The 25,292-nt window shown below is 37.4% G+C and overlaps 1 protein-coding gene across 1 annotated transcript in view; it reads left to right on the top strand.

Moving 5' to 3' along the window:
- LOC145984076 (putative inactive tyrosine-protein kinase Wsck) overlaps positions 1 to 25,292 on the top strand; it is a 181,029-nt gene that overhangs the window by 88,065 nt on the left and 67,672 nt on the right. The window contains exon 9 of the mRNA XM_083117466.1: positions 8,799 to 9,015. Coding sequence (XP_082973592.1) covers positions 8,799 to 9,015 — 217 coding nt within the window. The remainder of the gene's footprint in view (positions 1 to 8,798; positions 9,016 to 25,292) is intronic.

Raw genomic sequence — 25,292 nt, 5'->3', positions numbered from 1 at the left:
TCTGTGGAGGAGAGTTGCAGCCACCACACATGTATAGACTTATGATTTGACATTCCCCCTGATAAACTGAAGCCAAATGAACTGAGGAAACAGTAAGAAACTGGAGTAAAAGTTGTGGTGAAATCAGCACATGTTTTAAATTCCAACAATCTAGCATCAAAGGCCAGCGTTAGGGAAACACAACTTCACAGCAGTTTACTTCAGAAGAGGTATCATTGCACTTAAAAAATGCTACAGTGCCCTCTCACTTTCGGCAATGATACAATAGGTCATGATTTCTTTTGCGACAGGGATTCGGGGTGCTGAAAACTAGTTGTTGGGGTGGTGACTTGCAAGTATGAAGGTGTGACGAGGGATTTTTCACGGAAAGCATTGCGGAGCCTCAGGGCTCCATGGAGCACCCTTTGAGAATTGCGGTGTTAGATTGACTGTAAAGTTTAGATATTTGATGAACTTCGAATTAGGAAAGAGAGTGTGTTGAAATTTCCTACTGATAAATATTAGTGGATACTTTTTAATTCAGAGATTTTACACAATTTCCCTGTATATTACATATTAATAAGATATACATACTTTCTTTTTTAAGACACGCCTCCCTCCTGATGAAATAATGGTAATGTCTTGTAATCAAAGTGTCCCAGGTTCAATACCTTGTGGAGCCACATATTGTATGATTCTGATCCCACTTTAAACCGTTATGTCTAGTCTAATAGCGTAAAGTGGACTTTTGCATTTTTGGATACCAAATTGAGGGTTTGTCATTTACTCATACATTAATCATTTATTGTTAGATTTAGGAGTCTTGTGGCAAAGGATCACCACCTCCACCCATAGTTTTCTACATGAATACTGTCTAATTTATTTTCCACATTAAAGGTTTTTAAGAAGTCAGTGAATATATTATATTTAACATAATGTGAGAATATATTAGAATCTTGATTACAGTTGCAAAAGTATATCTTAATCCAATAATTTTCTTTTTGCACTACTTTGATTGTGGAGATGTTTATTCTTGTGTTAATTACAAGATAAGTGTTATGTTTTATTTATCAGAAGGCAGCAGAAAGTGTGCTCACCTTTTAGCTCCTGATTTATATGTTTGGTGCTAGTATTTCATAATTGTTGAAGGAAAGCAGCATTGTGACTCTGAAGATTCAAAACAATGCTGTTTTCTCCTTTAAACTAAATGAGTGATTGCTGGAAACATATATCAGAAAGTGACAGTTTTATAGATGCTAGAACACACTGGTGCCACCAACAGCCCTCAGACAATGCAGACCAGTGGGAAGGGAGGGGAAGTTAGAGCTACAGGTGTCAGAAGAAAAATTCCTGTGCATTTTAATGATAATGCAGTTGTGGAAGACAGATAAGTTGGACTTTTTTTATCAGCAGCATGTTCATTTTGTTTTCAAGAATTCTTATGAAAGAAGTTGGGGAAAGATAGAAGAGGGGTATATTGCTTTACAGTTTTCCCCTACTGTTAATGTCCTGGACATATGCGCAATATTTCCAATGCATATTGCAAGAAAGAAGAAAGAACTGCACCATGCAATTAATTGTCAACATAACCAGGCACACCTGTGGCAGATTAATGATTTCTCAGGGGGGGTGTGCAGCAGATATGACCAGTATGGCCAACAGAACAGCCTTGTGGCAAGTTTTATGACATTGGCACAGCTTGGGAAAACATATCACTTGGGAAAACAAAGTTATGGCAAACATATCGAAGTAAATGACATATTATTTAACATGGCATTTTGCTGGAACTTGGATTAATGAACATATTCAGCAGGAGAATGTAAAATGTGGGAACATGAAATAAGAGTTCCATTGTTTGCCTGTTGTTGCCAATGAATACATGTTCACACGCATTGATTTGCTCATAAATGGTGTATGGATATTTCGTGTGTGAAGCGTAATCAAAGCCCACTTTTAACTGTTTCCAGAATGCAATTGAGGTTGGAAAATTCTACAGTATGAAGAAGTAAAAACATATACACCTGACACCATACATCTTATTTAGTGCTTATGGACTATTTTTCAACCGAATATACTATAGCTAACATCTCTTTCTCAATCTGTGCATACGATTTCTCTGCTTCGGTGAGACTACGTGAAGCATATGCCACTGGCTTACCCTCTTGCATTAAACAGTAACCCAAACCTTCACTTGACGCATCACACTGAATAACAACTTCTTTTTTAGCATCAAATATAGCTAAAACTGGAGTTGATGACACTTTGTTTTTCAACTCTTGTAATGCCTTATTGTGTTTTGGTAACCACTGCCATATCACATTGCTTTTGAGAAGTTCTCTTAATGGTGCTGTAAACGTAGACATGTCAGGTATAAATTGATGCAGATAATTTATCATACCATGTATTCTTTGCAATTCCTTTTTGTTTGTGGGATCTTCAATGTTAAGAACTGCTTTTGCCTGTTCCCGATTCGCTTTTATACCCTCCTTACTAAACACATGACCTATGTACTTAACTTCACCTACTTTGCACTGTATTTTTGTCAGATTAAACTTTACATTTAACTTCCTTGCTCTTTCCAGTACCTATTTCAGAATTTTATCATGCTATTCTTCATTTTCTGTTACAATTAATAAATCATCAAAATATACTGTAACCCAAGAAATGTCACCAAAATTCTTTTCATTGATTCTTTGGAACACTTCAGGTGCCAGTGCCAAACCAAACACTAGTCTTTTAAATTTATAACACCCAAACGGTGTGCTAAAAGTACATAGCTTACTTGACTTCTCATTTAACTCTACATGATAAAACTCATCCTTCAAGTCAAGCACAGTATGTACTGAGTTATTAATTAGCTTTGTACTTACCTCCTCAAGTGTTGGTATCAAAGCAAAATTTCTTTTGATGGCTTTATTCAGATATTGTGGATCTAAACACAAACAAAGAGAACCATTGGGCTTTTCTTTAATTACTAAGTTACTAACCCAATCTTGTGGATTTTCTTCTTCACAAACTATACCTTGTTTTTCAAGTTTTTCTAAACTCATTTTAACTTGGGTCTTATTGCATGAGGAACTCTTCTTTGAGGCCTAGCAACAGCTGTTACCTGTTCATTCACCTCTATGTTTAATTTGCCACTACACTTGCCTACACCTTCAAACACATCCTTGTTACTCTGAATAAACTCAAGTGTTTCATCATTACGTACCAGATCTATTTGTACTCTTTGTACCAAATTTAGTGTTACACATGCCCTTGCACCTAGAATTGGCTTACACTGACAATACTCATCTTTAATTATAATGAATTCTAAGTTGCTACTCACAATTTTATTCCTGCACTTTAAACTTATGATTCCAAGTGGATTAATCCTTGCACTACCAAAACTTTCCAGCACTACTTTTGTAGGCTTCATTTCACAATTGTGTTTGACCTGTTTCAACATTCTCCGTGGCATTACATTGACCTCCGCACCTATATCCAGCTTGAATACCATATTTTGATTTTCTGCCTTAACTTTTTCTAACCATTCTTTACTGGTTTCACTTTCAGCACTCATTTTAGTGACACTATCAATACTCGCAACAGATGTTACACCTAGTACATCACTTTCACTATCAGATATGCTCGTTTCTTGATGTTGCATCTGCACATTTTTCACTTGCTTAATTTTGCATCGCACTGCAAAATGATTATAGCCACCACACTGGCTGCACTGCTTGCCATATGCTGGACACGATGCTTTTTTATGTTTTCTCTTGCACTTCTTGCACCGGAATTCTTGTTCCTTTCCTTGCCGTTGTTTCCTTCCAAATTTCTTCATGGCTCCCTTGCCATTTACTTCACTGGAACGAGTGTCCTTACGCGATTTCACCGTTGCTACTGAAGGTGACACTGCACTTCTATTTTGAATTGCATTAGCCTGTTGTTTGCTAATTTCAGAAGTACGACCCATTTCTATGGCCTTCTCTAACGTCAGATCTCCTACTCGCAATATTCGTTCTTGCAGGGTTTTGTCCGAAACACCAAGGACTATGCAATCACGCAGAACACTATCTGTCTGATCTTTAAAGTTACAAGACTTAACCAGTTTCTTCAGATCCGTAACAAAACATCAAAACTTTCACTTTCTTCCTGTGTACGAGAATTGAATACATAGAGTTCTACCACTACGTTCCTTTTTGGATTTGCGTAGTTTTCAAACTGTTGCAGCACACACTCAAAATCATGTTGATCCTCCTCTGATAACTCAAACGTGTTGAACAACTGAACTGCATCATCGCCAATTACATTAAGTAATATAGTCACTTTAACATGATCAGGTTTCGCTTCATGGCCTGCTGCCAACATATAAATTTGAAACGCCTGTTTCAAGCAATGCCAATTCTCACACAAATTACCAGAGAGCACCATTTCCTTCAGCACTTTTGCAGACTCCATGTTTGTAACCTTTGAAAATCACATAGGTATTGCTGGAATGCAACCTGGGTGAACACTTGCACAGTCTAGAGTCGTTTTCACGTTCAGAAGACACAACGGCACTTATGGAGAAACCGCACAGTGTTGCCAATACAGCGCTAGCTCATGTCGCCGGGAAATGATGACCTTCCTTCACAATGAAGGTGTTACATATTTTGTATATGTAATGATAATTATATGTAATTATTAATATTAATATTATACTGTGAACGTTACAGTTACCCTTTTTACTATGATCCATTGCGATCACTACACACGTGAGTGTAATGCACGAATATGACACTTCAGAAATCACTTAAAAAAAGTAAAAATCACTGAGAGCTCACACAACTGAAAACACTTTTTCGGGAGAGGGAAAAAGTCTAAACAGACCAAAGTAGATCTCTCACTCAAGTAAGGGGAACCTGGCACATGGGTTAAATTCAAGTTGCAACCCAAACAAACAAATGAGTTATGGCCCACGTGAACTGATAAGACGTGAATGACTCAAGCAAGGCATGTCATATTTCTATCTTGAAGCCCCATATTTTGTCACGTGTTGGAAACCCTTTCAAAGGTTAATATGGTGTATATGAATTTTAGTGTACGTTGGAAACTGAAAGGTGATCTTCATTTCAGTATTAATGTCGACAGTAATGTAAACGAAAACAACATGTATTTGCGACAGCACTAATGTTGCTCACAACAGCAGCATTGGAAATAATTGTCAATTATTAAATTTAAGTAATTTCAATTCTATTATAACAAACTGCATGAAGTTCATATTTTTACTGAATGGAAACAAAATAACAACTCGAAAACTTGGTGGTGATAGCCAGAATGCTGCGGTGAGTCGGCTCAAGATGACCAAACAACGTCTCCTTACTTCACGCACGGTTCGGGTTAAAAAGAAACTCCAAATGCATGGAAGTAATATTTCTGGGAACCTTTGAGTGGTTATAAAAAATAATTTCATTATTTTCTCCACAACTTTGTCGCTGGAAGTTTTTACTTCGAATTACAGAACAAAAAATGGCCAGTGACGACATTTTCTACTGCACGAATATAAAAGATCTCCACATACTTTATTTGAATATTTTTTAATGCGAATATGCTTTAAAGTATTGATAAATTCTGAGTACCACCATCACCTATGACAATTAACCTCTTAACTGGGTATGACGTAATACTCCGTTCTGGCTCTACTGATTTATAATGGGCATGACGGGATACTACGTTCTCATGTTCTTACTGCTGATATCTGTTGTGTATGATGAGATACTTCGTAAAATTACTTTCTTCTTTGTTTCACCAGATGGCTCTGACTTCCAGACTGTTGTAACCATTAGAGTTAGCGGGAAGCAACGAACACAGCCCGACGTTCAGTTCTATCGCGTATGCAATAATGGCTCAGGCAAATCGTAAGGGACGGCGTGTTTTTCCTGCTGAGGAAATCCGAGATATATTGTAGTTGTAAATCTCGCATATTGTAAAAAGTACAACAAGGACCAATAAAAGAATAAACAATACCTAAATGGTATGCCATGGAGCACAGACATATTAACTAAAATATTGGTTTACGAAATTCATCAATTTATCAACAAAAATTCCCAGGGCAGATTGGGCTTTCGACGAGGAAATTACCCAGTTAAGAGGTTAAAAAACAGTGTCAATTTTTTTAATAATGAATGCTTCAATTTTACAGCATGTTTCAACGTTAGGAATGAAAACAATGTAAAAATTGTGTTTTCACGGAAAATTTGCGTTTTTAATTTATGTAAAATTATGTAAGCAAGTTACCAGTTTTTTGTGTTCACCATCGTATTCTCTACAAAATTTCTTGCAAAACTGCAGGTACCGATTTTACTTAAGCTAAATTTGTAAATCCAGAAATTTCACAACAGCGCGCTCGTATTTCCCATAAGAAAAGCATTGCCCATAAGAGCCCATTGTGTCTTCTGAACGTGAAAACGACTCTAGATGATGTGTCAAAACTGCACAACTTACTTCATCATTAGGAAGCTGTCCGCCTCACCAGTCCATCCGTGTTCCGCGACTGTGCCATGTTTTATATTGTATTTTATATACAAACAATGTTAAATTGAATAACTTATTTATTATGGAACAAGTACGTACAGCCGGCTAATCTCTGCAGCTGTGTGCGGCCATCTTGAGTGTCACACTGTTGCCAGCCACTCGTCTATATATTACAATATGTTACAGTTACATTTGCTAAGTGTTTGTCTAACAGAATATTCAGGTTCCATTAACCCTTAAATGCTTTATGTGACATGTATCTGCAGCAAGTGCGCAATTCTTGCACAGTAATGGAACCCCATTTCAGTCAATGTGCAGGCACTGTTTTGAATGTGCCTACGTGGGAGCCTGCCAAAGTTCTTTCCAAAAAATATCCTTAAATATTGTGCTGTTCTCGTTCTGCATGTTAAAATAAGTGAGCAGCATTAAGTTGATGATGGCATATGTGTGGATACAGGAACACTTTATTTTAACTTCAAAAATTCTCTGTATGCAGGGGCTAGGTTTGTAACATACTAATATTATCTTCACAAACAAATATATTTCATTTTTAATGCTACTGGATACAAATGCATGGGACAAAGTAACATGTGTGATTTGGCATTCTTTTTTTTAGTGGGAGGGAGGGAGATAAAACTTTTAACTAAGAATGGAAGTTGACGTTAAAACAGCATGTGTAGGAAATGTTCTTTCAAATGAGCTATCTATCAATGGCTGTAGGTCATCTATGAACTTTTTGCCATGTAATTTCTGTCAAAAGTTTTTTGATGTTGAAAATTGCATCGAATGGCATGCCACTTGAACATTTTTTTTTTTGTTTTCATTTCAAATGTTCAGAGAACCTTCCTGACAAAGGGGCCATTATAACTGCAAAAGTTGCCTCAAACCCTATTATTTAGTGATTTCTATGTAATTTGCATTTTGTTTTCTATTTTGATAATATTAGCTTCTTACAGAGTTAAACTCACTATGAATAATCAGGATGAACATTTACCAGGTTTAACATACATCCTATTTTCCCTGGACATGTTCTCTTTTTAGATAGTAAAACACATCCAACATGACACCCAAGCATATTTTCTGTTTAGAGTAAAACTATCTGGGTTTAGATGTTATGCAAGTTCAAGTGCAAATAGGATTAATAGTGAAATACTGTCAATAGCAACCATCAGATTTATATCATAAATCTACCAAACCATCTCTTGCATTTCATTATCTTGACTTGAACTCGTGTCTCCATTCATGTAAGTATAATATTGTGCCGGCCCCCGTGGTGGAGTGGTTAGCACATCCTGCTACGATGCCAGTGGTTCCAGGCTCGGATCATGGCCTGGGCATGGATGTGTGTGACTGTTCATTCGTTAATTTCATCATATCATCACTCATTCCCATCTTTGCAAATTAGCCAAAATGGCACAAAAAGTGAAGTACAATAAAGCAAATCAATCAATCAATCAATGTAATATTGTGTAGCATCTTGTTGATTTAGTGTGCTTTGTTATTGTGTTTTTATAGTTACATTAGAAAGTTGTTACAAAATTCAAAACTTAGCATAAATGAACTTGCTGATGTAAAAATATGTTTAATTTATTTATTTTTTCTGAAAAATAATGTCCTCTTTTTTGCTTCACAAGATATGGTAACACTAACATGTACACTACTACATGTACAAGGTTTGCAGCTTTCAAAACTAGATGCTGCTTGATACTTCTTTTCCCTAGTTGCCTGCAAGTTCCTTTGTCATCACCAAAAATCTGGAAACAATACACAATGCAAGAACAGTAAAAGAAAGAAAAAATAGGTACTGAATTCGATCCTGAGCTTTTGAATTTTTACTGGAGTCATCGCCTGTGATTGTAGGTAATATGTACCATTGTGAGAATCAATATGGCATGGCTCATGCTAGAATGAGTGGACAAAGCAATGGAAGAAGAGAATAGAAGCCAGGCAGAATACCATTCAGTGTCAAAAATGTTCATTGATAACTCTCATTTCTCACAAAGTAAAATAAAGACTAGGTTCATCTTACAGTAATTAGATTTGGTTCTCATAATAATTATTTTTAAATGGGAATATTTTTCACCTTCACTGTTTTAGTATAATAATAATATAGACATATTTTAATCCCAGTAAAAGAACTTGGGAAGGCTGGCAATGTGGATGTCAGATAATATATATTTTCAATGAAATCCCAGTTTTTCTTTATTCTAAAATGCCTATTTATTGATAGTCTATAATTAAATTGGTCAGTTAAATCAGTAATGTTGACCCTGTGACTAGTTTCGATTGTTGTAATTTATGTTTTCTTTCTTTTTTAACAGGAAAATAACAGCTATGTTCACAATGGATATGTTCCAGAAGAAGAAGAACAGCCAGTTAGCTATTATGAATCCTTGAAGCAGCAAGTGTGGAATATTCCAAGGAATTTTCTTGATATTAAAAGTGATGTGTTTGCAAATGGAAGATATGGGAATGTTGTTAAAGGGACAGTGCAGCAGCGAGGGTTCCCTGTTCCAGTGACAATTTATAGCATAGCAGGTAACATCTTTATTGTATGATATATTAAGAGTAGGGCTAGGATTTTAATGCACAATAAAATACCAGAAAATGCTCTTTAAAAATGCAATAATGTCCTAAAAACCTAAAAAAATGCTATATAAAATTTAGAAAATGCTCTCTTACAACAAACTTACATGTTTATTTCACAAGTCCTGCATTGGAATGCACTAACCAGTAGCGGCTGCTGCCTATTCACGCACTCACATGTGCACACCCAAATAATTGTGCAATGTAATTAATTTTTATTATACTTATTCATTGAAAGCCATTTCTTCAAAACAGCAAATGTTCACGGGCCACATCACCTTCCATTTATTTCCTTATGTCAGCTTTTCTATCTAACTCGCATCGAATAGACTGCATGAACATAATTGGAAAGTGCACACAGCTGCACACCGAAGTGGTGCTGTGTTCGACGGTGGGTAGGGGAAGCAGAAAGACACTTATGGCTTGGATCAAGGGCTTTCTAACTCGCTTCGCACAAAGAATTGTGACATAGTAGCTACGGAAATGCACTGTTCCCTCTTCATCATGTAGTGTTGCAATCTTTCCACCCATGCATCATTGCAAATTGAGGGATTTATTTCTCAGCAGGGAATTTTTGATCTCCCTCACTTCACGTGGTTGTGAGCAAAGCATTGAAATCCGAATGAGGGGAGGGCAGGAAAGGAAGGGTAGAGGGCATGGCATGTAGTGACAATCGTATTGAACCATGCAAGGCCAGATGCGATGAGTGGAATATGTTGATACAGGTGCTGGAAAAATAGTTTTATAAAACGTCAGTGGTTTAAATTAAAAATATTCACAATGTCGTAGGAATTGGTGCATTTGGAAGTTCAATGAAAATTTCAAATAATCAGAGTTTAATCTTGTATTTTTGTCACAGAACAGTAAATCCAATTCTTTATTCAGTGCATACGAGAATCTGTAACTTGTACTATTATGTCACTGATTCGAGATAATTTTTGTAAAGGTTCTGGCAAGAACTAGTTGCGTTTGATTAGAGTTTCGAGGATCCTCATGACAATGACTAAAGTGAATAAGTACATTAAAAATGGTAATTAACTTAATTTAAGTGTATGATGAAATGTTTATGTGGCATTAAACTTGGGTTTCTGATGGGACATATTTACATTGAAGAAAGATAATATACATTATTAAAACACAGCAATTACACAAAATACTGGCAATATTATTTTCCCTTACAAACCATAGCAGTTTTTTGGTATAGCATTGAGTGATTTTTGTCAGGTCGTCAAATGCCAAGTTTTCTACAGGTCAGGAAAGAGACCAAACAACACATCTCTCGTGATCGATTAAAAGATCACTAGGGTATTTCGATTTTGTAATAAACCTTATTTGTCATCTCATCATGGAAAAGTGCATCATAACTTTAATTGAAAATGCGATTAGCAGAAACGGGCAGGAACAACACTTCTGTTGGATTCAAGTCCAAGGTGCACACCCATAGACCCAGACCACCAGCCGCCACTGCTACTAACAATATATGTAGGCTTGTAGGCTATCAGAGCACAGTGACTGCCAATTATCTCTTAACAAGCTTCAAGAGCTCCTTTCCATCTCTATTGATACTAGATGAGCATACTTGAAGTAAATTATGTCAGCAGCTTGCAAGTTCCCTGGTAGTTCTCCAGTAGAAAAATTTTCTTCAGACAAAACATCAGAAATTGAACATAGCACACTAAACACTTCATTCTTGTTCAAAACCAGAATAATTTTCTTGGCTACTTCCATTCCTTCTTTCTCATAATTTTTTTGTAGGTTACTTGTCACTTTTTCACTAGGTATCTTTGTTTCACTAACCGAACACATGATATTTCTAAGCAAGTTATGACACCAGTTGCCTGTAACCTCACAGTTAGAAAGAAGTTCTTTTGCAAGTTTGATCGAGGCTGCATCATTACTATCAAAGGTGTTGAGGACATTTTCAACCACATTTTATGTTCTCGCAGTAGTAATTGCATTCTTCTGGCAAGGTCCCCCTTGTGTTAAAAGTGGAGCAGGAGGTAATGGAACTTCATGAGCCTCAGATTTGAAATACAGGAAAAACAGGCAAACAGAATTTTGGTCAAATTACGTGAAAACCACTGACATTAGAAAAATCAAACAGAACCTTCTTTATAGTCCATGTAATGAGAACCAAAAAAAATACCTGTCTATGATCATTAGTTACAGGGTTATATGAGGAAACCTCAGTTCGCAGGTCAGGAACTTAGTTTTCAGGAAGGGGGGAGCACCTGGGAGAGAGATGGAAACTTCTAGGATATTGCACTTCTCGTAGTGTTCTAACAACAGACCAAAATTCAGTTTTCACGGAATTAATCCTGACATTCAATATTTCCCCACCTTCATTGGCTGGTATATAAGGTGTTTCATTGAATGAGGCACACTAATGTTAGTTTATTTTTTATTCCTGTTTGCAAAGTCATCCCAAAATGAAATTTACACCAAACATAAATTGCATTTAACCCTTAGTACGCCGCGCGGTCTGACGAAAGTAAGCCCAGTGTTGCTGAGGCTTTGAGCGGGAAATTTGAATTTGTATACATAATGGAGAAAAATTGTAATAACTCTGGCACTATGGGACCAATCTACTTCGGATAACTTTTATTTTGCAGGTAATACATCGGTGCATGCAACCATGTAAAATTTGGATGCCCCAACTGCGGGGGGGGGGGGGGGGTACGGGTGGGGGCTGCATCCCCCGAATTTCAATGAAAAAATCATAAAAATGTGGACTTTGCCCCCTCTTCTCCAGCTACTTTGGGGAGAAAACCTGAACTTTTGCTTTTTTCGTTCGCACTTGCATCTTGTGTAGCTACTGTAAATCTTTCTTCCCTGTTGACTCGGCTCTTTGTGGAAATATGTCCGGAAGGAAACGATTGTGCCTTAGGGAAATCGATGAGCTGTTATATGATACGAACTGTTTATGTTGATGCCTTTGTTAGTCCTAACAGAGGAGGGAATTGAGCCTTTGCAATCGTTTGTTTTGTCTATACTTCTGGATAGATGCACGCTTTAGACTCATGCTTCTGGCCTCTGGCTATCATCAAGCTTCATTGCAGTTCTAACATAGAGGCGACAGAAAGCTGACACCGCTAAACCTCTTCCAATCCAGCCTCTCCTTGACCCCCTCCCCCTGCTACTACTTTCGGCTGGATCACCAGGTCTAAACACACAGAAGAATGTGTGTGTCATTCCATGCCAAATCAACACAGATATGTGCAATTTCCAACCTGACCATCTCCGATTTTCATGAAATTTGGGGAATGGAAATTATGCATGGAACTTAGTAACTATGAAAATTTTGAGTGTCATGCGTCTTGTAATTGTTAAATTATTCAAGGTCAAAGTTCGCATAAATTGGCCTTTTTGAGCCCGCTTAGCTATACTAAATGTGCTGTAACTCCGCCCCTATTTCGCCTAGAAAGCTCAAATAAAGCTTATTGTACAGGGAATTGGACGAGCTTTCCAGTAATATATAACAAGCCTATCTTTGGATAAAAATATAATTTTGTCACGTGACCTTGACCTTTGATCTTGAATATCTCAAAACATGTCATCACCAAAAATCGTGAAAAAAATATATTTTGTCCCTCATGCCATACTCTAAAATATACCAAAAAATCATTCTGGGACTGAAATGGGATCAGAAGATACAAAATAATATGTGTAACTATGTGACTGATAAAAGCCTTATTACATGAACTATGACGAGTCAAATGTCCCTTGATACCCCTACAAAATGTAATGAAGTTATCCTGGTTATGAAAGAAATAGATTAGGCACAGGTTGATCACTATCTGTGTGTGTCAAGCGCAGGTTTGGCAAATTGTTGACCGCCATATTGAATTCAACGCAAAAATTTAAGAGGAAAGGGCGTGATGTGATATATCAAATCAGGCTAGAATTTCACGAGAAATGAAGTGACATAGGTTTTTCCAACTTATCTTTAGCCAACAAAATGTTATTACTGCAGGCTTGTAACTATTTTGTCCTTTTCGAGGTGTTAAAAACAAAGCATTAGAATGCTCCTAATGTGTTAGGAACTCATCGAGATCACGCTGACATTTCGGGAGAGAAAGAAGTATGTGCACTATTGCATATGATATTAATCCGCGACATTCACCAAATAGTTGAATCGTGAAGAATATTGGGAAAAGTATCTCAAACAATTACGTGACACGTCCTTTGGAATGAAAAATTCTTCAGTGACGAGGCTCATTTTTATGTTCATGGTGAAGTTAATAAAAAGAATATGCAACTCCTGTGATTTGATAATCTACAGTAGACAGATTCCAGCCGAATGGTTGTTGCTGGTAAGCTAATGATGTGGTATAGTGTATGGAGAACTGGAATGGTTTGTCCATATTCAACAACGGAACCTTAAATAGTGAGGGCTTCTTGGATTTGTTAAGTGAACAGGTTTTTCATTCTTGCTTACGGGATATGGCACTCTTCCAGAGTTTTGAAACAGGACAGTGTGTGACCACACTATGTGGGCATTGTGACAATTTCTTCATGGTAAATTTCTAGGTAGATTTATGGGCAGACGGGGACCTATTAAAAGGACTGCACATTCCCCAGATCTAACATCTTAGGAGGACTTTTGCCTTCAGAAACATTTGAAGAGAATGGTTCATGCACTAAAAGTCTGTGATGTTGACCATCTGAGAGAAGGCATAATTGCTGCTTGCGATGATGTTGCACCTTCTACCTTGCCAAATGTTCTATGTGAGTGTGAGAGATGTCAACGAGTCTGCTTACAAGAACATTGACAACATTATAATGTTCATATATCGTAAGTGAAAGATATGCGTATAACTTTTTGCTGGTTAAATATATGTTGAAAAAACCTTTGTCACTTCATTTCTCGTGAAATTCTAGCCTGATTTGATAAATCACATCACGCCCTTTCCTTTTAAATTTTTGAATTCAATATGGCGGTCAACAATATGCCAAACCTGCGCTTGACACACACAGATAGTGATCAACCTGTGCCTAATCTATTTCTTTCATAACCAGGATAACTCCTTTACATTTTGTATAGGGTGTTAAGGCACATTTGACTCATCATAGTTCATGTTATGAGGCTTTTATCAGTCACATAGTTACACATATTATTTAGTATCTTCTGATCCCATTTCAGTCCCAGAATGATTTTTTGGTATGTTTTAGAGTCTGGCATGAGGGACCAAATATATTTTTTTCACGATTTTTGGTGATGACATGTTTTGAGATATTCAAGGTCAAAAGTGAAGGTCACGTGACAAAATTACATTTTTATCCAAAGATAGGCTTGTTACATATCACTGAAAAGCTCGTTCAATTCCCTGTACAATAAGCTTTATTTGAGCTTTTTAGGCGAAATAGAGGCACATTTAGTATAGCTAAGCGGGCTCAAAAAGGCCAATTTATGCGAATTTTGACCTTGAATAATTTAAGAATTACAAGATGCACGACACTCAAAATTTTACTAAGTTCCATGCATAGTTTCAAGTCCCCAAATTTCATGAAAATCGGAGATGGTCAGGTTGTGGGTTGTGTTGATTTCGTATGGAATGACTCGTGTGCCTTATCAGTACTAAATCACAGCGTTGGAAGCTTGGAGGAAAACAACATCGTAAATACCAAGCATTCATTGTGTCTGTCAAGTGTGAGCCCAAACACGTGACATATTCCGAGAAAGGATGGGGGGGGGGGGATTTGGAATTTTCGTAAACACATGTTCTCGAAGGGAACTGTCAGTGTTTCAACCTCAGTATACAAATATAAGTGTGGCAAACCCTCGATAATTGTATCTAAAGCTGTTTGTTCCATATATGCAACCGCGGCTGACAGGGACATACTTTTTTTGTTCCACATATGGAACGGCGGGGGACTAAAGGTTAACTGTGTAACATACCTTATTCCCCACAAAATTGAACATACAAATGTTTATACGTATATACAAGGTCAAAAGTCACATTATGTGACCTTGAAGTAAAAATTTCAATATTTTCATATAAATATATTTTTTATGAAAACTTAGCTTCAAAACAAGTCCAAGATTAATGTTATACTATAATTAGAAGTAAAGTTATGAATTATTTTATTTTACCTTGTAAGCACTTAAATTTTACATTTATTATACAGTTGGCAACCCTGCTGTATGAATACTGTGTATCACTGAGGGCTAAAATTTTACATATGTAAGTTACTTCATGTCTTCTACCATCCTACCAAATTTCATGAAAATCTCAAATGGTCTGGTTGAAAAGTTCATTTTTTTATGATGACTTTGCATGGAATAACCCATATGAATGCACATAAAATTTGTTGTAATGAAGATTTATTAATAGAAGCAGTAAGAAAGCCACAAATTTTATTTTAGCCTTTTATAACATACTTGAAGCTTCAATTTGAAAAAAAAAATGGCATGATTACTGCAGTGCTTTTTAGTGATAATGCAATTTTAGTAATGTCGGACGTTGACACAAAAAATCAACATCATTTACAATACATTAATTTTTTCTGACTCTCAGTGCAAGGGAATCTTGGTGACAACTTTTTAAATGGAATATACATATATTTATGAAATTTAGAAAAAAAGAATCAAAGTGAGATGTCTATTTGACTTTTGCACTTCTTCTGTTAAGCACTGCAGGCCACCAGCATGGCCTCGGCAATGACCGATCCACGCAGAATTCTGTTTCTCAGTAACTATGAGGTGTAGAGATTTAAAATTTTTGCATGTGTTCATATCTTGTTAGTATTAACAAATACACCAAGTTTCATGAAAATCTGAATGGGTGGGTTGCATGGCCTGGGTGATTTGATGTGGAATCAGTCATCCCATAAGCTGGTCAACTTCAGGAAACCTATTTTGAACTTCCTCCACAACTGTTTATAAAGCGTGTGCTAGACATGTGACATGCACCATCTCTTAGTAAAGAGCTTGCAAAGTAGTCATAGCTTTAACCATATATGGTACAGTATCAGTCAATACTAAGAGCATTTTGTCATTTTGAATGTATTTAGGATAGACTGAAATATCTATGAAACACTTTAATAAATTGGTGAAAAAATTCACCTTTTCCAATGGTTCACAATTAACAAATGTTCACCATGATGGTTTTCTTCCATTGTGCTTACACAATATTAGCCACATAGCAACCTTGGGAGTCTAGTTTCATGTCACTTTTGTCCTCATGCCCTGTATTGTTTTTTCATATCATCTACCTACAGAGTTTTTCCCAGAAAAGTGCAGAACTTCAGAGTATTCACTTTTCTCAAAGAAATATCAGCTCAAATCAATGCTTCACAGAGGTCTTCAAAGGCGAAGGGCAGGGTTGACAAAGTAGCATTTGCTGAACTCTTTTTGTTATATTCACCTTGAAGCTACCACAGTCCTCTTTTGTGCTTCTCTCTGTTCATGTGTTGATCCACAGGAAACTTTTTTACAGCTCCAACTCTCTCCTGTCAAATATAGTATACATATTTCGATCTGTCCTGAAAACTTTTTCTCCATATTTAGAAACATAATGTAACAACAGAAACATAAGCTTTACATTGCACTTGCATTTATTTTCGACATGACTTCATTACAGAACAGAAATTCGTGAATACAATGCTCTGTTAACAGCTAACCATGCACCTGCTGCTATGCTCATATTCAGCCAAGAGATGGGTGGCAAGGAAGCAGAAAACAACGATGTCAGATTTCTACAAACTCCCACTAGTCTTTCCCACTACAACTGTGCTTGGTGCCAGTTCTGATGTTCGATTGTCTGTTAGATCATAGAGGTCTGAACACTGGATGCAGTGCAGAGTTGCATGTGTTCTTGTCTTGGGAGTTTAAAATGCGCTTCTGAAGATATTCAGCTTGAGATCAAGGTGATGTTTTGATTCAGGTTTAAACTGGTTTGGGCAGGTTCCTTCCTGTTCCATGCTGGTTGTTGTAGAAGGGAGGCAGAAGGATTTACCAAATTACTTGGAACCAAAGTTGTTCTCAAACTTTCATACTGACAAGAAACAGGTAATTACTTTTTGAGAAAATAAACACACCAAGCAATGTCCCTTCTCTCATGAAAGCATAAAGAAAGCAAGATAATGTTTTAAAAATAATTAAAATGTACTAAAATGTCATGGAGCTTCCTAAAATGCAATATTCTGCAAAATCAACAAAAAATGCCCCTTTAAAGATGCTTTGTTGCACTCCTTTTTTTATGAAACCCATGAATTGAGGAATGTATTGGATGCTCCCCTTCCCTCCCAAAAAAGATGAAAATGCACCAAAATGCCAGCCTCAATTTTGAGTGTCTTTATATGCATTGCTGTATTAATTTTTGCTACGTTAAGGCTCTATTACACAGAGTTCTTGACAATAGTGACACTTGCACCCTTGTAATTGGGTCAGCTTGTGGCACACCTCCTCATGAGATTCAGCATTCACAAACCTATGACATGCAATGGCAATCATGAAAGTCAACACCACACTTGCACCATGTCAATCCTCTGCATGAATATGTAAATTTTAAGAAAAAACTTAAAATGTGAGTGTGCAAGAGTGTAGCACATGGAATGTTGGAAATTTCAAGAGCTTTAAGTAAGCTTTTGGGTGGGTGGGTGGGTAGGTAGGTAGGGATGTGTGTCAACCACCTGAAATACCCTTGAAATAATATGCTGGTTTCCACTTTAAATGACACATTTTTATCTACATTACAATACACATATAAAGAGTTGCATTCAAAAGTATATAAATAATCTTTTAACATTTTCTTTCATTCAGAGGACAAATGATATTATGTAATGCATTCACCAACAGGATTCAGGGCTTTCCAACTTTCACTAACAAATCCATGCCATCTGGAAAATATACTTTTATTGCTGGATTAATTAGTTTCTGAATGTTAAAAAACTATCCATGATTGCATTTAAAATTTGAGCTGATTAGGAAGGTTTTATGAAATTTATGTTCTAATTTCTTAGTTCTGTAACCTGAAGAACTCACTATGCTATTTAGAATATTATAACATTTGAATTTGTCATTTTACAGTTACGAAGAAATAAAATGGAATCAGTTAAATATTGCTATCAGAATTGAATCAAAAATTATTATGGAATGTACTGGAATTAGTTTATTTTTGCTGTATTACACCACTAGTTCAAACTAATTTTATATTACTGAAGTATACAGATATAAATAGAAGTTTCTAAAAATACCATTGCTGACTTAAGAGAAAGTAATATCAACTCAACCTTAATATTTCCATTAGTATTACTTTCTGTGCATGTAACATTCTGTATGGCCATTTTGTATGGCACATTAATCTAAATTGTTCTTTCTATTTCTTAGATTATGAACTATCAGAGACTGAGAAGAGGGCTATGTTATTGGATTTAGATGTTCTTATACACACAGGGAAGAACATCAATGTAGTGAGTCTCATTGGGACCTGTGAAAATCCAGGTGAGTTTTATTCTGTGTGTAGAATTGTTAACATTTTTTACATATATGTAAGTTTTATTTTATATCTGAAACAATCATGTTTATTGTCTCCTAGGATAGGTCCATAGATCCAAGTCTCTGTGCTTTGTCAAACAGGTGGTTTAATCATTAGAAGTTTTAGATGAATGTGCATTTGAACTGAAAACTGAATTCCAGGTGCAGTGAAATCACAATTATATGTTTCGTATATATATTCAATTACACGCCCAAAGTTCAAATTTATACATAATTACGCAAAATTTCTTAACGCCGTCATTACGATTATTACATATCTTCATACAGTGGTCTTTTGTCATGCTACCCTCAAAAATTGGCCCATCCAGCATCCATAGGGCCAACACTAGAAGCAAAATTCCTTAATTACTAGGGCTGTATCAGTATCGGTGAGTATCGGTTGATTTTCTTTTACCGATACCAAAGATTTTCAGTGGCTACAAGAGTAGGCAAAGGGAACAGCTCGTCTCAACATTTGTCCTTTTTAAAAGTTCGTTCAACCTTCCTTGTGACAGATTGGGAGACCAGCACAGGAAGTTCCATAGATTTTCCTAGAAACACTGGATAAAACGTTCGTAGCACACTATGCATGCACACTATGACCTTCGCAATCAGAAGGCAGGGCAATCCAGACATACGCGAACCCCGGAGTCCTGGGGTACGAAGCATTGTTCCGGGAGATGCATGGTCCTAGACCGATCACAATTGCACTGGGGGACCGGGTTCGAATCCCGGTTTGGAAAGTTCAGGAATACTGTTCAGCACAGCTCAGATGAAAAGACGTTGGCCATGGGGCGGCGAACACAGGGTAGTCCATGGAGAGCCACTCCAAGTAGCGTTTCCAAGCCCCGAAATATGCGTTGTACAATGGCGGACACTGGGGGGGAGGTATTTATGATAGGCCCCCGAAAGTTCACAGCAGACGCCATTGCATATTTCCGGCACACATCGTATGGCGACACATTTTGTACGCTGGTTGCATGCGAAAACGGAAGGTGTACCGTGCCGTTGCATACAGTATGCAAGGTGCCCGGGAGCTGCGACGCCTCGATCACTCCAAGAAGGGGAACACTAAACATGGCCACTGGTAGGATGAAACTGTTCACAGGTGGCCTGGCAGGTTGCTGATCCACAGGGGTGTGGTCTCAACACATTTGGGTCGTTGACTGTACCCGGAAAGTTACAATATGTCGGGAAGTACACTGCCTGGCCTTACAGAGCAAAAGGGACGATGTACATGAAAAATGCTCATGCTTCTTCTTAAGGGGGTTAAAGTCGTGGGGGGGGGGGGTTGCTCTGTAAGATGAAATTTCTTCTGATGTTTCTGACAATGTTCCGATCCTGGGATGTCACTTGGGATAGGATTTTCGTTGCTGCTACGCTGGTCCCAATTGGTGATAGATAATAGGAACAGGGGCGGAGACGACCAAAAGGGGATAGGTCGTTCTGATCGCCGTGATTATCGAAGATGCATAACAGCAGCAGGGGCGTCTTGAGGTGAAAATCCCTGGCGATTTCAGCTCTCACACCGGTGACATACACTGCTGAAATCCAAAGGAAGCTGGTGAGCTCCAAAGCCTTCAGGAATGCGTTCTTCTTCCGGCCTCGAAAAAGTCGCTGGACTACTTTCGAAATTCCTTGAACTCGTGGATTTTCCGAACAGGGTAGGAAACAGGTAGGACATTGGAAAGACTACATTGCTCTCAGTCAATCAATATTCAAAATACATAAAAAATGTATAAAGTAATCGTCTTTTATAGGCAAGTGAAAATCATGAGTAGAGATAAATAAACAAAAAAACTAAACTGCCCAATAAGTGACATAAATTATAAAACAAAATTTGAATGAAGGCTAAATAAAATAAAAGGCGGAAAATATAGTTTGACGCCTTAACCCTGGAACACCATTAAAATGAAAATATGACTTCATCAAAAGTAATATATGTATACAGGGTGTATAAAAACATGTGTCAGAAACTTTAGGGATTTATTCTTGACATCAAAACTTAACAAAAAGTTCATATGAACATGAGTCTGAAAATCCTTTGTTAGGGAGGTTTGAATGGAAATAATATTCATGGCACAAAAATGAGACACTGACCAAACACATTTACATGTATGAAAGAATTTAATATTCATGGCACAAAAATGATACATTTACCAAACACATTGCCATTTACAAAAATTGCTCGAAGTGACCACCTCCTGCTTCCATGCATCCCCTGAGGCTGCGTTTCATACTTTGCCGTACATTGTGGAAAACTCCTCGTGTGTTCCGCATTTGGTCAAATCCATGTTGGATACGCTCCCTCAGAACATCGACATTGGGTACGGGAGTTGAATACACCAAGGAAAAATCCATTGGGTTTAAATCTGGCGATCGGGCAGGCCATGCAATGAATCCCCCGCGACCAATTCATCTGTTCGGAAACTGGTTTTCGAGAAACTGGCGAACTATTCGTGTAAAATGCGGTGGAGCACCATCGTGCTTAAACCACATTCGTTGGATGACGTCTAGCGGTACATCATCAAGTAAATGCAGCAACTCATGTCTGAGAAACTGTAGATACGTTTGTCCAGTCAGACGTTGCGGAAAAAAGTAGGGGCCAATGAGATGATCATGAATGATTCCATCCCAAACGTTGAGGCTGAACCTCTGTTGATGTTTGTCTTGTCGCACTTTATGAGGGTTTTCATCAGCCCAGATGTGATTGTTATGATAATTCAAGATCCCATCACGTGAAAAGCCAGCCTCATCAGTGAATAAGGTACATGCTTGGAACTGCAGAAACACAGCACACTGTCCTAACATGCGTTGACATAAATTTATTCGTGGCTGAAAGTCTGCCTCATTTAATCCTTGCACCCGTTGAAGGTGTTAGGGGTACAGAAGATTTTTATGCAGAATGTTTCAGATCGTCATGTGATTAACGCCTTCCCTTCTAGCAATTCTCCTTGTACTGGTTGATGGAGTTTCATCCACAGTCCGAAGAACCTGTTCTTCAAGCTCAGGCGTTCGTACATCGCGTGGTCTCCCACCATCAGCAACTCTCTTCTCAAATGTGCCTGTCTCTCGCAAGTGTTCGTGTAGTCGTACAAACGTTCGTGCACAAGGTAACTGCCTCCCAGGGTAACGTCCAGCATAACGTTGACGTTCCCATCTGCTAGGCCGTACATGTAGTTCATATTCGTCATTTCAGACACTGAATACATCGTTGTGATGTGTTGTGATGGAAGTTACTGTAAAACAGAACAAACGACAATCAGACACAAAAAAACAAATGCCATGCTCAACTGTACACAAGAAAGTGAGTACAAATGCACTTTTGAGGTACATTACACAACCAGGGGTCACTACAGGGAATTCCTTTCATACCTCCCCTTACGAACGATTTGCAGACCCATGTTCATATGAACTTTTTGTTATGTTTTGATGTCACGAATAAATCCCTAAAGTTTATATACACCCTGTATATTGACTAAATTATATAGCCCCTGGCTTCTCCCAAAATATAGAATAATATGCAAAATAAACTGAAGTTATGACATGGCACTAAATGCCCTTTGTTGGCACATGATTAATATGCAATAAAATAAACTAAAATATCTTGAATTAAATATTGATAAATATATAAAAGTAATATGTAGATATTATAAAATATATCCCCTGGTATCAGAAAAGTAACCCGACGAAATCCATTAATATCATGTCAGAAAAGTCAAAGCATGGTAAAAAAATAAGGAACTGACGAAAAAATAATAATTAACCCAAAATTTGGTAACGTCACAACTGTTAAAACGGACCTAGCCACAAGTAGATTCTTGATCATTAAGAGAGTAGATGACATGGCTCCAATGAAGTTAGGATCATTAGTTACGAAAGATACATAATAAAATGGATGAATAAATCAAGGCGACATAGTTACGCATTGTTAACGCTCACTAGTCAAGGTTGGTTTGCGCCTGCATACGCCTGACGTATAGCATAAATAAACGGTTAATATGAAGTTCCAAATTAGTAATAGGATAAATGTAAATTCAAAACTGAAACTAAACTGGGTTATTGATTTAGAAAACATTTCTTGGCTATCTGTGAAGTAATTTACGGTTCTGAGAATAAAGGAAAAAAAATATATAACAGAAAAGAGGAAAAAACTTCTCTACGTCATGCTATAGCCCGCCGTGTATTTTCTTTGTCACTTAGCATAAATGCTCGCCGCGTACCCATGACAACTGTAGGCGTCTAAATCCAGTCTTTTGAGTTTTTAGCCTAATAAGGTAAACAAAAAAACTACTCTTTATGGTCGCCTTGGTAAAAAATAGAAACGGAGCCATAAATGAAACATCATGACGCCGGGCCGGGAGAAAAGGTATAAGATTTGGCATGGGCAGTCACAATTAGCCTGGTTGATGTTGTGCGACGATTTCCTCACCCCTACAAATAACCTGAGAATCACGTTCCTTTCGTATGATATTACTTCAACTAAAGTCTATGACGTGTGGGAGATTAAAATATAAACACAATTACTCGCTATTACCTACTTTACAAAGATTAACACGAAATTAATCTTTAAGAAGTAATTAATTTCATTCGGGAAACTTTTGAAAATTCTGAAGGAACGAGAAAAAAATCGCATAAATAAGTGCCCTTGAAGAGGCTCTTATTAACACCTCGGTTGGAGGCTAGGAATTTCAGTGTCGAAGCTACCTGAGTGTAAAGTTCATCTACAACAAATTCCGCATCCATCCTGACACTTGACGAAAAGAAAGGTGTCATCAAATTCACTCTCTCAGAGACTGAAATAGGATATGTTTCTTCCGCTAACTCGAATCTGGAGTAGAAACTGTGCACCGAAGTGGCCTCGACAATGATAACTGCGAGGGAAGTGCAATTCAGCATAAAACATGAACTCGAGGAGTCTAGCTAAAGACATCTTTCAACTCTGCTGGAGGTTTGATCTCAGTCGGGGGGAAAGAGGGGGAAGGGGGGAAAGGTATGTGGCGGCCGTTCTGGATGGGCGGAGCTCCCATGAGTGATGACCAATAACAGGAACGTGTTCTTTCTCTGCAAGGAACACAACGATAGAAACTTAGGACTGGTAACGAGGGAGGCGGAGCCAAGGAGCAAATTGGAAGAGGAAGAGAGTACCTGTCATGAACTTTTGGTTCTTGATGTACCTGAATTTCCTCGAGATAAAAGCGGAGGGAAATAAAAAGGGGGAGAAGTTTGCTCGCCGCAACAAGCTGCTACGAACTCGGTTGCATAACTGAGTGCGTGGAAAAAGCAGCTTGATTATATGTCATCATAAAACATGTTTTGAATGAAAGGGACAATTGGTTCAGAGTGGGGCTGGGGGTCGTCGGTTCGAGACACATCTACGTTCTGTATTTTCACCGTAACTCCTTTAACTTTCTTTACTTTAACAGGATTAGTTTGAACAGAGCGAGATGAGGTGTTAACATCTAACTTTAATGGATTAAGAGTTTGACATGCAACATTAAATGTATCTAGACGGACGGGGGGAATTTCAAGTGGGAAAATTTCATTTGGCGTACCTGCTTCGTCATAAAAGGGATCTTGAAAGGTAAAAACTGACGCAAGATTTTGACATGTAACGGGTTGGTTGGGACCACTGTGCCAAGAGTCGCTATCCGACTTGGATATATTTAAAAATTGTACACTTGAAGACATATTTACTCGTTCCATTTCCCTTGGGCAATTATTTTCCAAAACTTTTAACTTTTATCGCTATTTAGTGATTTGCGATGCAATTAAGTAACCACACGAAATCTGCTGAATAACGCTAAAGAGTGTTTATTTAAACATTAAGGAATTCCGTAACTTGAAGCGAAATTGTGATATTTATCTTTTAAAATTGAAATAAATATATAAAAATACACATGAAGTTTAAGCTATTTAAAATTCAAAGCTAGAAAATACAAAAGGAGGAATATTAAGCTATCCTTTAATAAATAGCTGAGAGAGACAATATATATGGATAATAACAAAAGAAAATCTCGTTAATATGTGAAATACTCCACGCCTTGAATACCGCTTACGTTTCGTTCTACTTTTCATTACAAGTTGGCTTACGCCTAACTATGGTGTTTTAACAAAGTAAAAGTCATGCAGACTAAGTCATTCTTATGTCATTGTGCTACAATGACAGTGTCATTCCTCTTGCTACGGGTACCTCTGTGTACACGATTAATTCGTAGGGGAAGACATAATTAACCTTAAAACTAATGGAAGGGAGCGTCACACTTACTACCTTTAGTAGCGGACATCATTGCTCCTCTATTCCTTAAAACACTTGCGCACTCTTTTATATTTCACTACCGTTATTTCTGCCCGTACAACTAAAAACACCTATTACTATTCCTTAGCTAGAACATTGAATCAACGAGTGGGTTATACTCTAAACGAATGGTAGCATCACTCTGACTACTTACGCCAGCGTATAGTAGCGGACATATAATTGCTACTCTATTCCTATAAATATAATTAGCGTTTCGTTTTTTCACATATTAACTTTACTTTAGTAAAAAAAAATAAAAAATCCTTAAATAAGGTAAAATATAAATGCACTGTGACTGACTCATGTAATCTCTCCACTATCTCCTTATCAATTTGCACTCCAATTATTAGTACCAAGGCTCCCATCTTCGGGGCGAGGAGATTTCAGTCATTTTAATTACGAGTGAGTCGACCACTGAACCTTGTGCATTTCAAAACTATACGTGATAAAATT

This window comes from Lepisma saccharinum, chromosome 2 (genome assembly GCF_977018435.1).
Source record: "Lepisma saccharinum chromosome 2, izLepSacc3.1, whole genome shotgun sequence".
Taxonomy (NCBI): Eukaryota; Metazoa; Arthropoda; class Insecta; order Zygentoma; family Lepismatidae; genus Lepisma; species Lepisma saccharinum.
The sequence above is the reverse complement of the archived record's forward strand: the minus strand, read 5'-3'. Positions and strand labels throughout refer to the sequence as shown.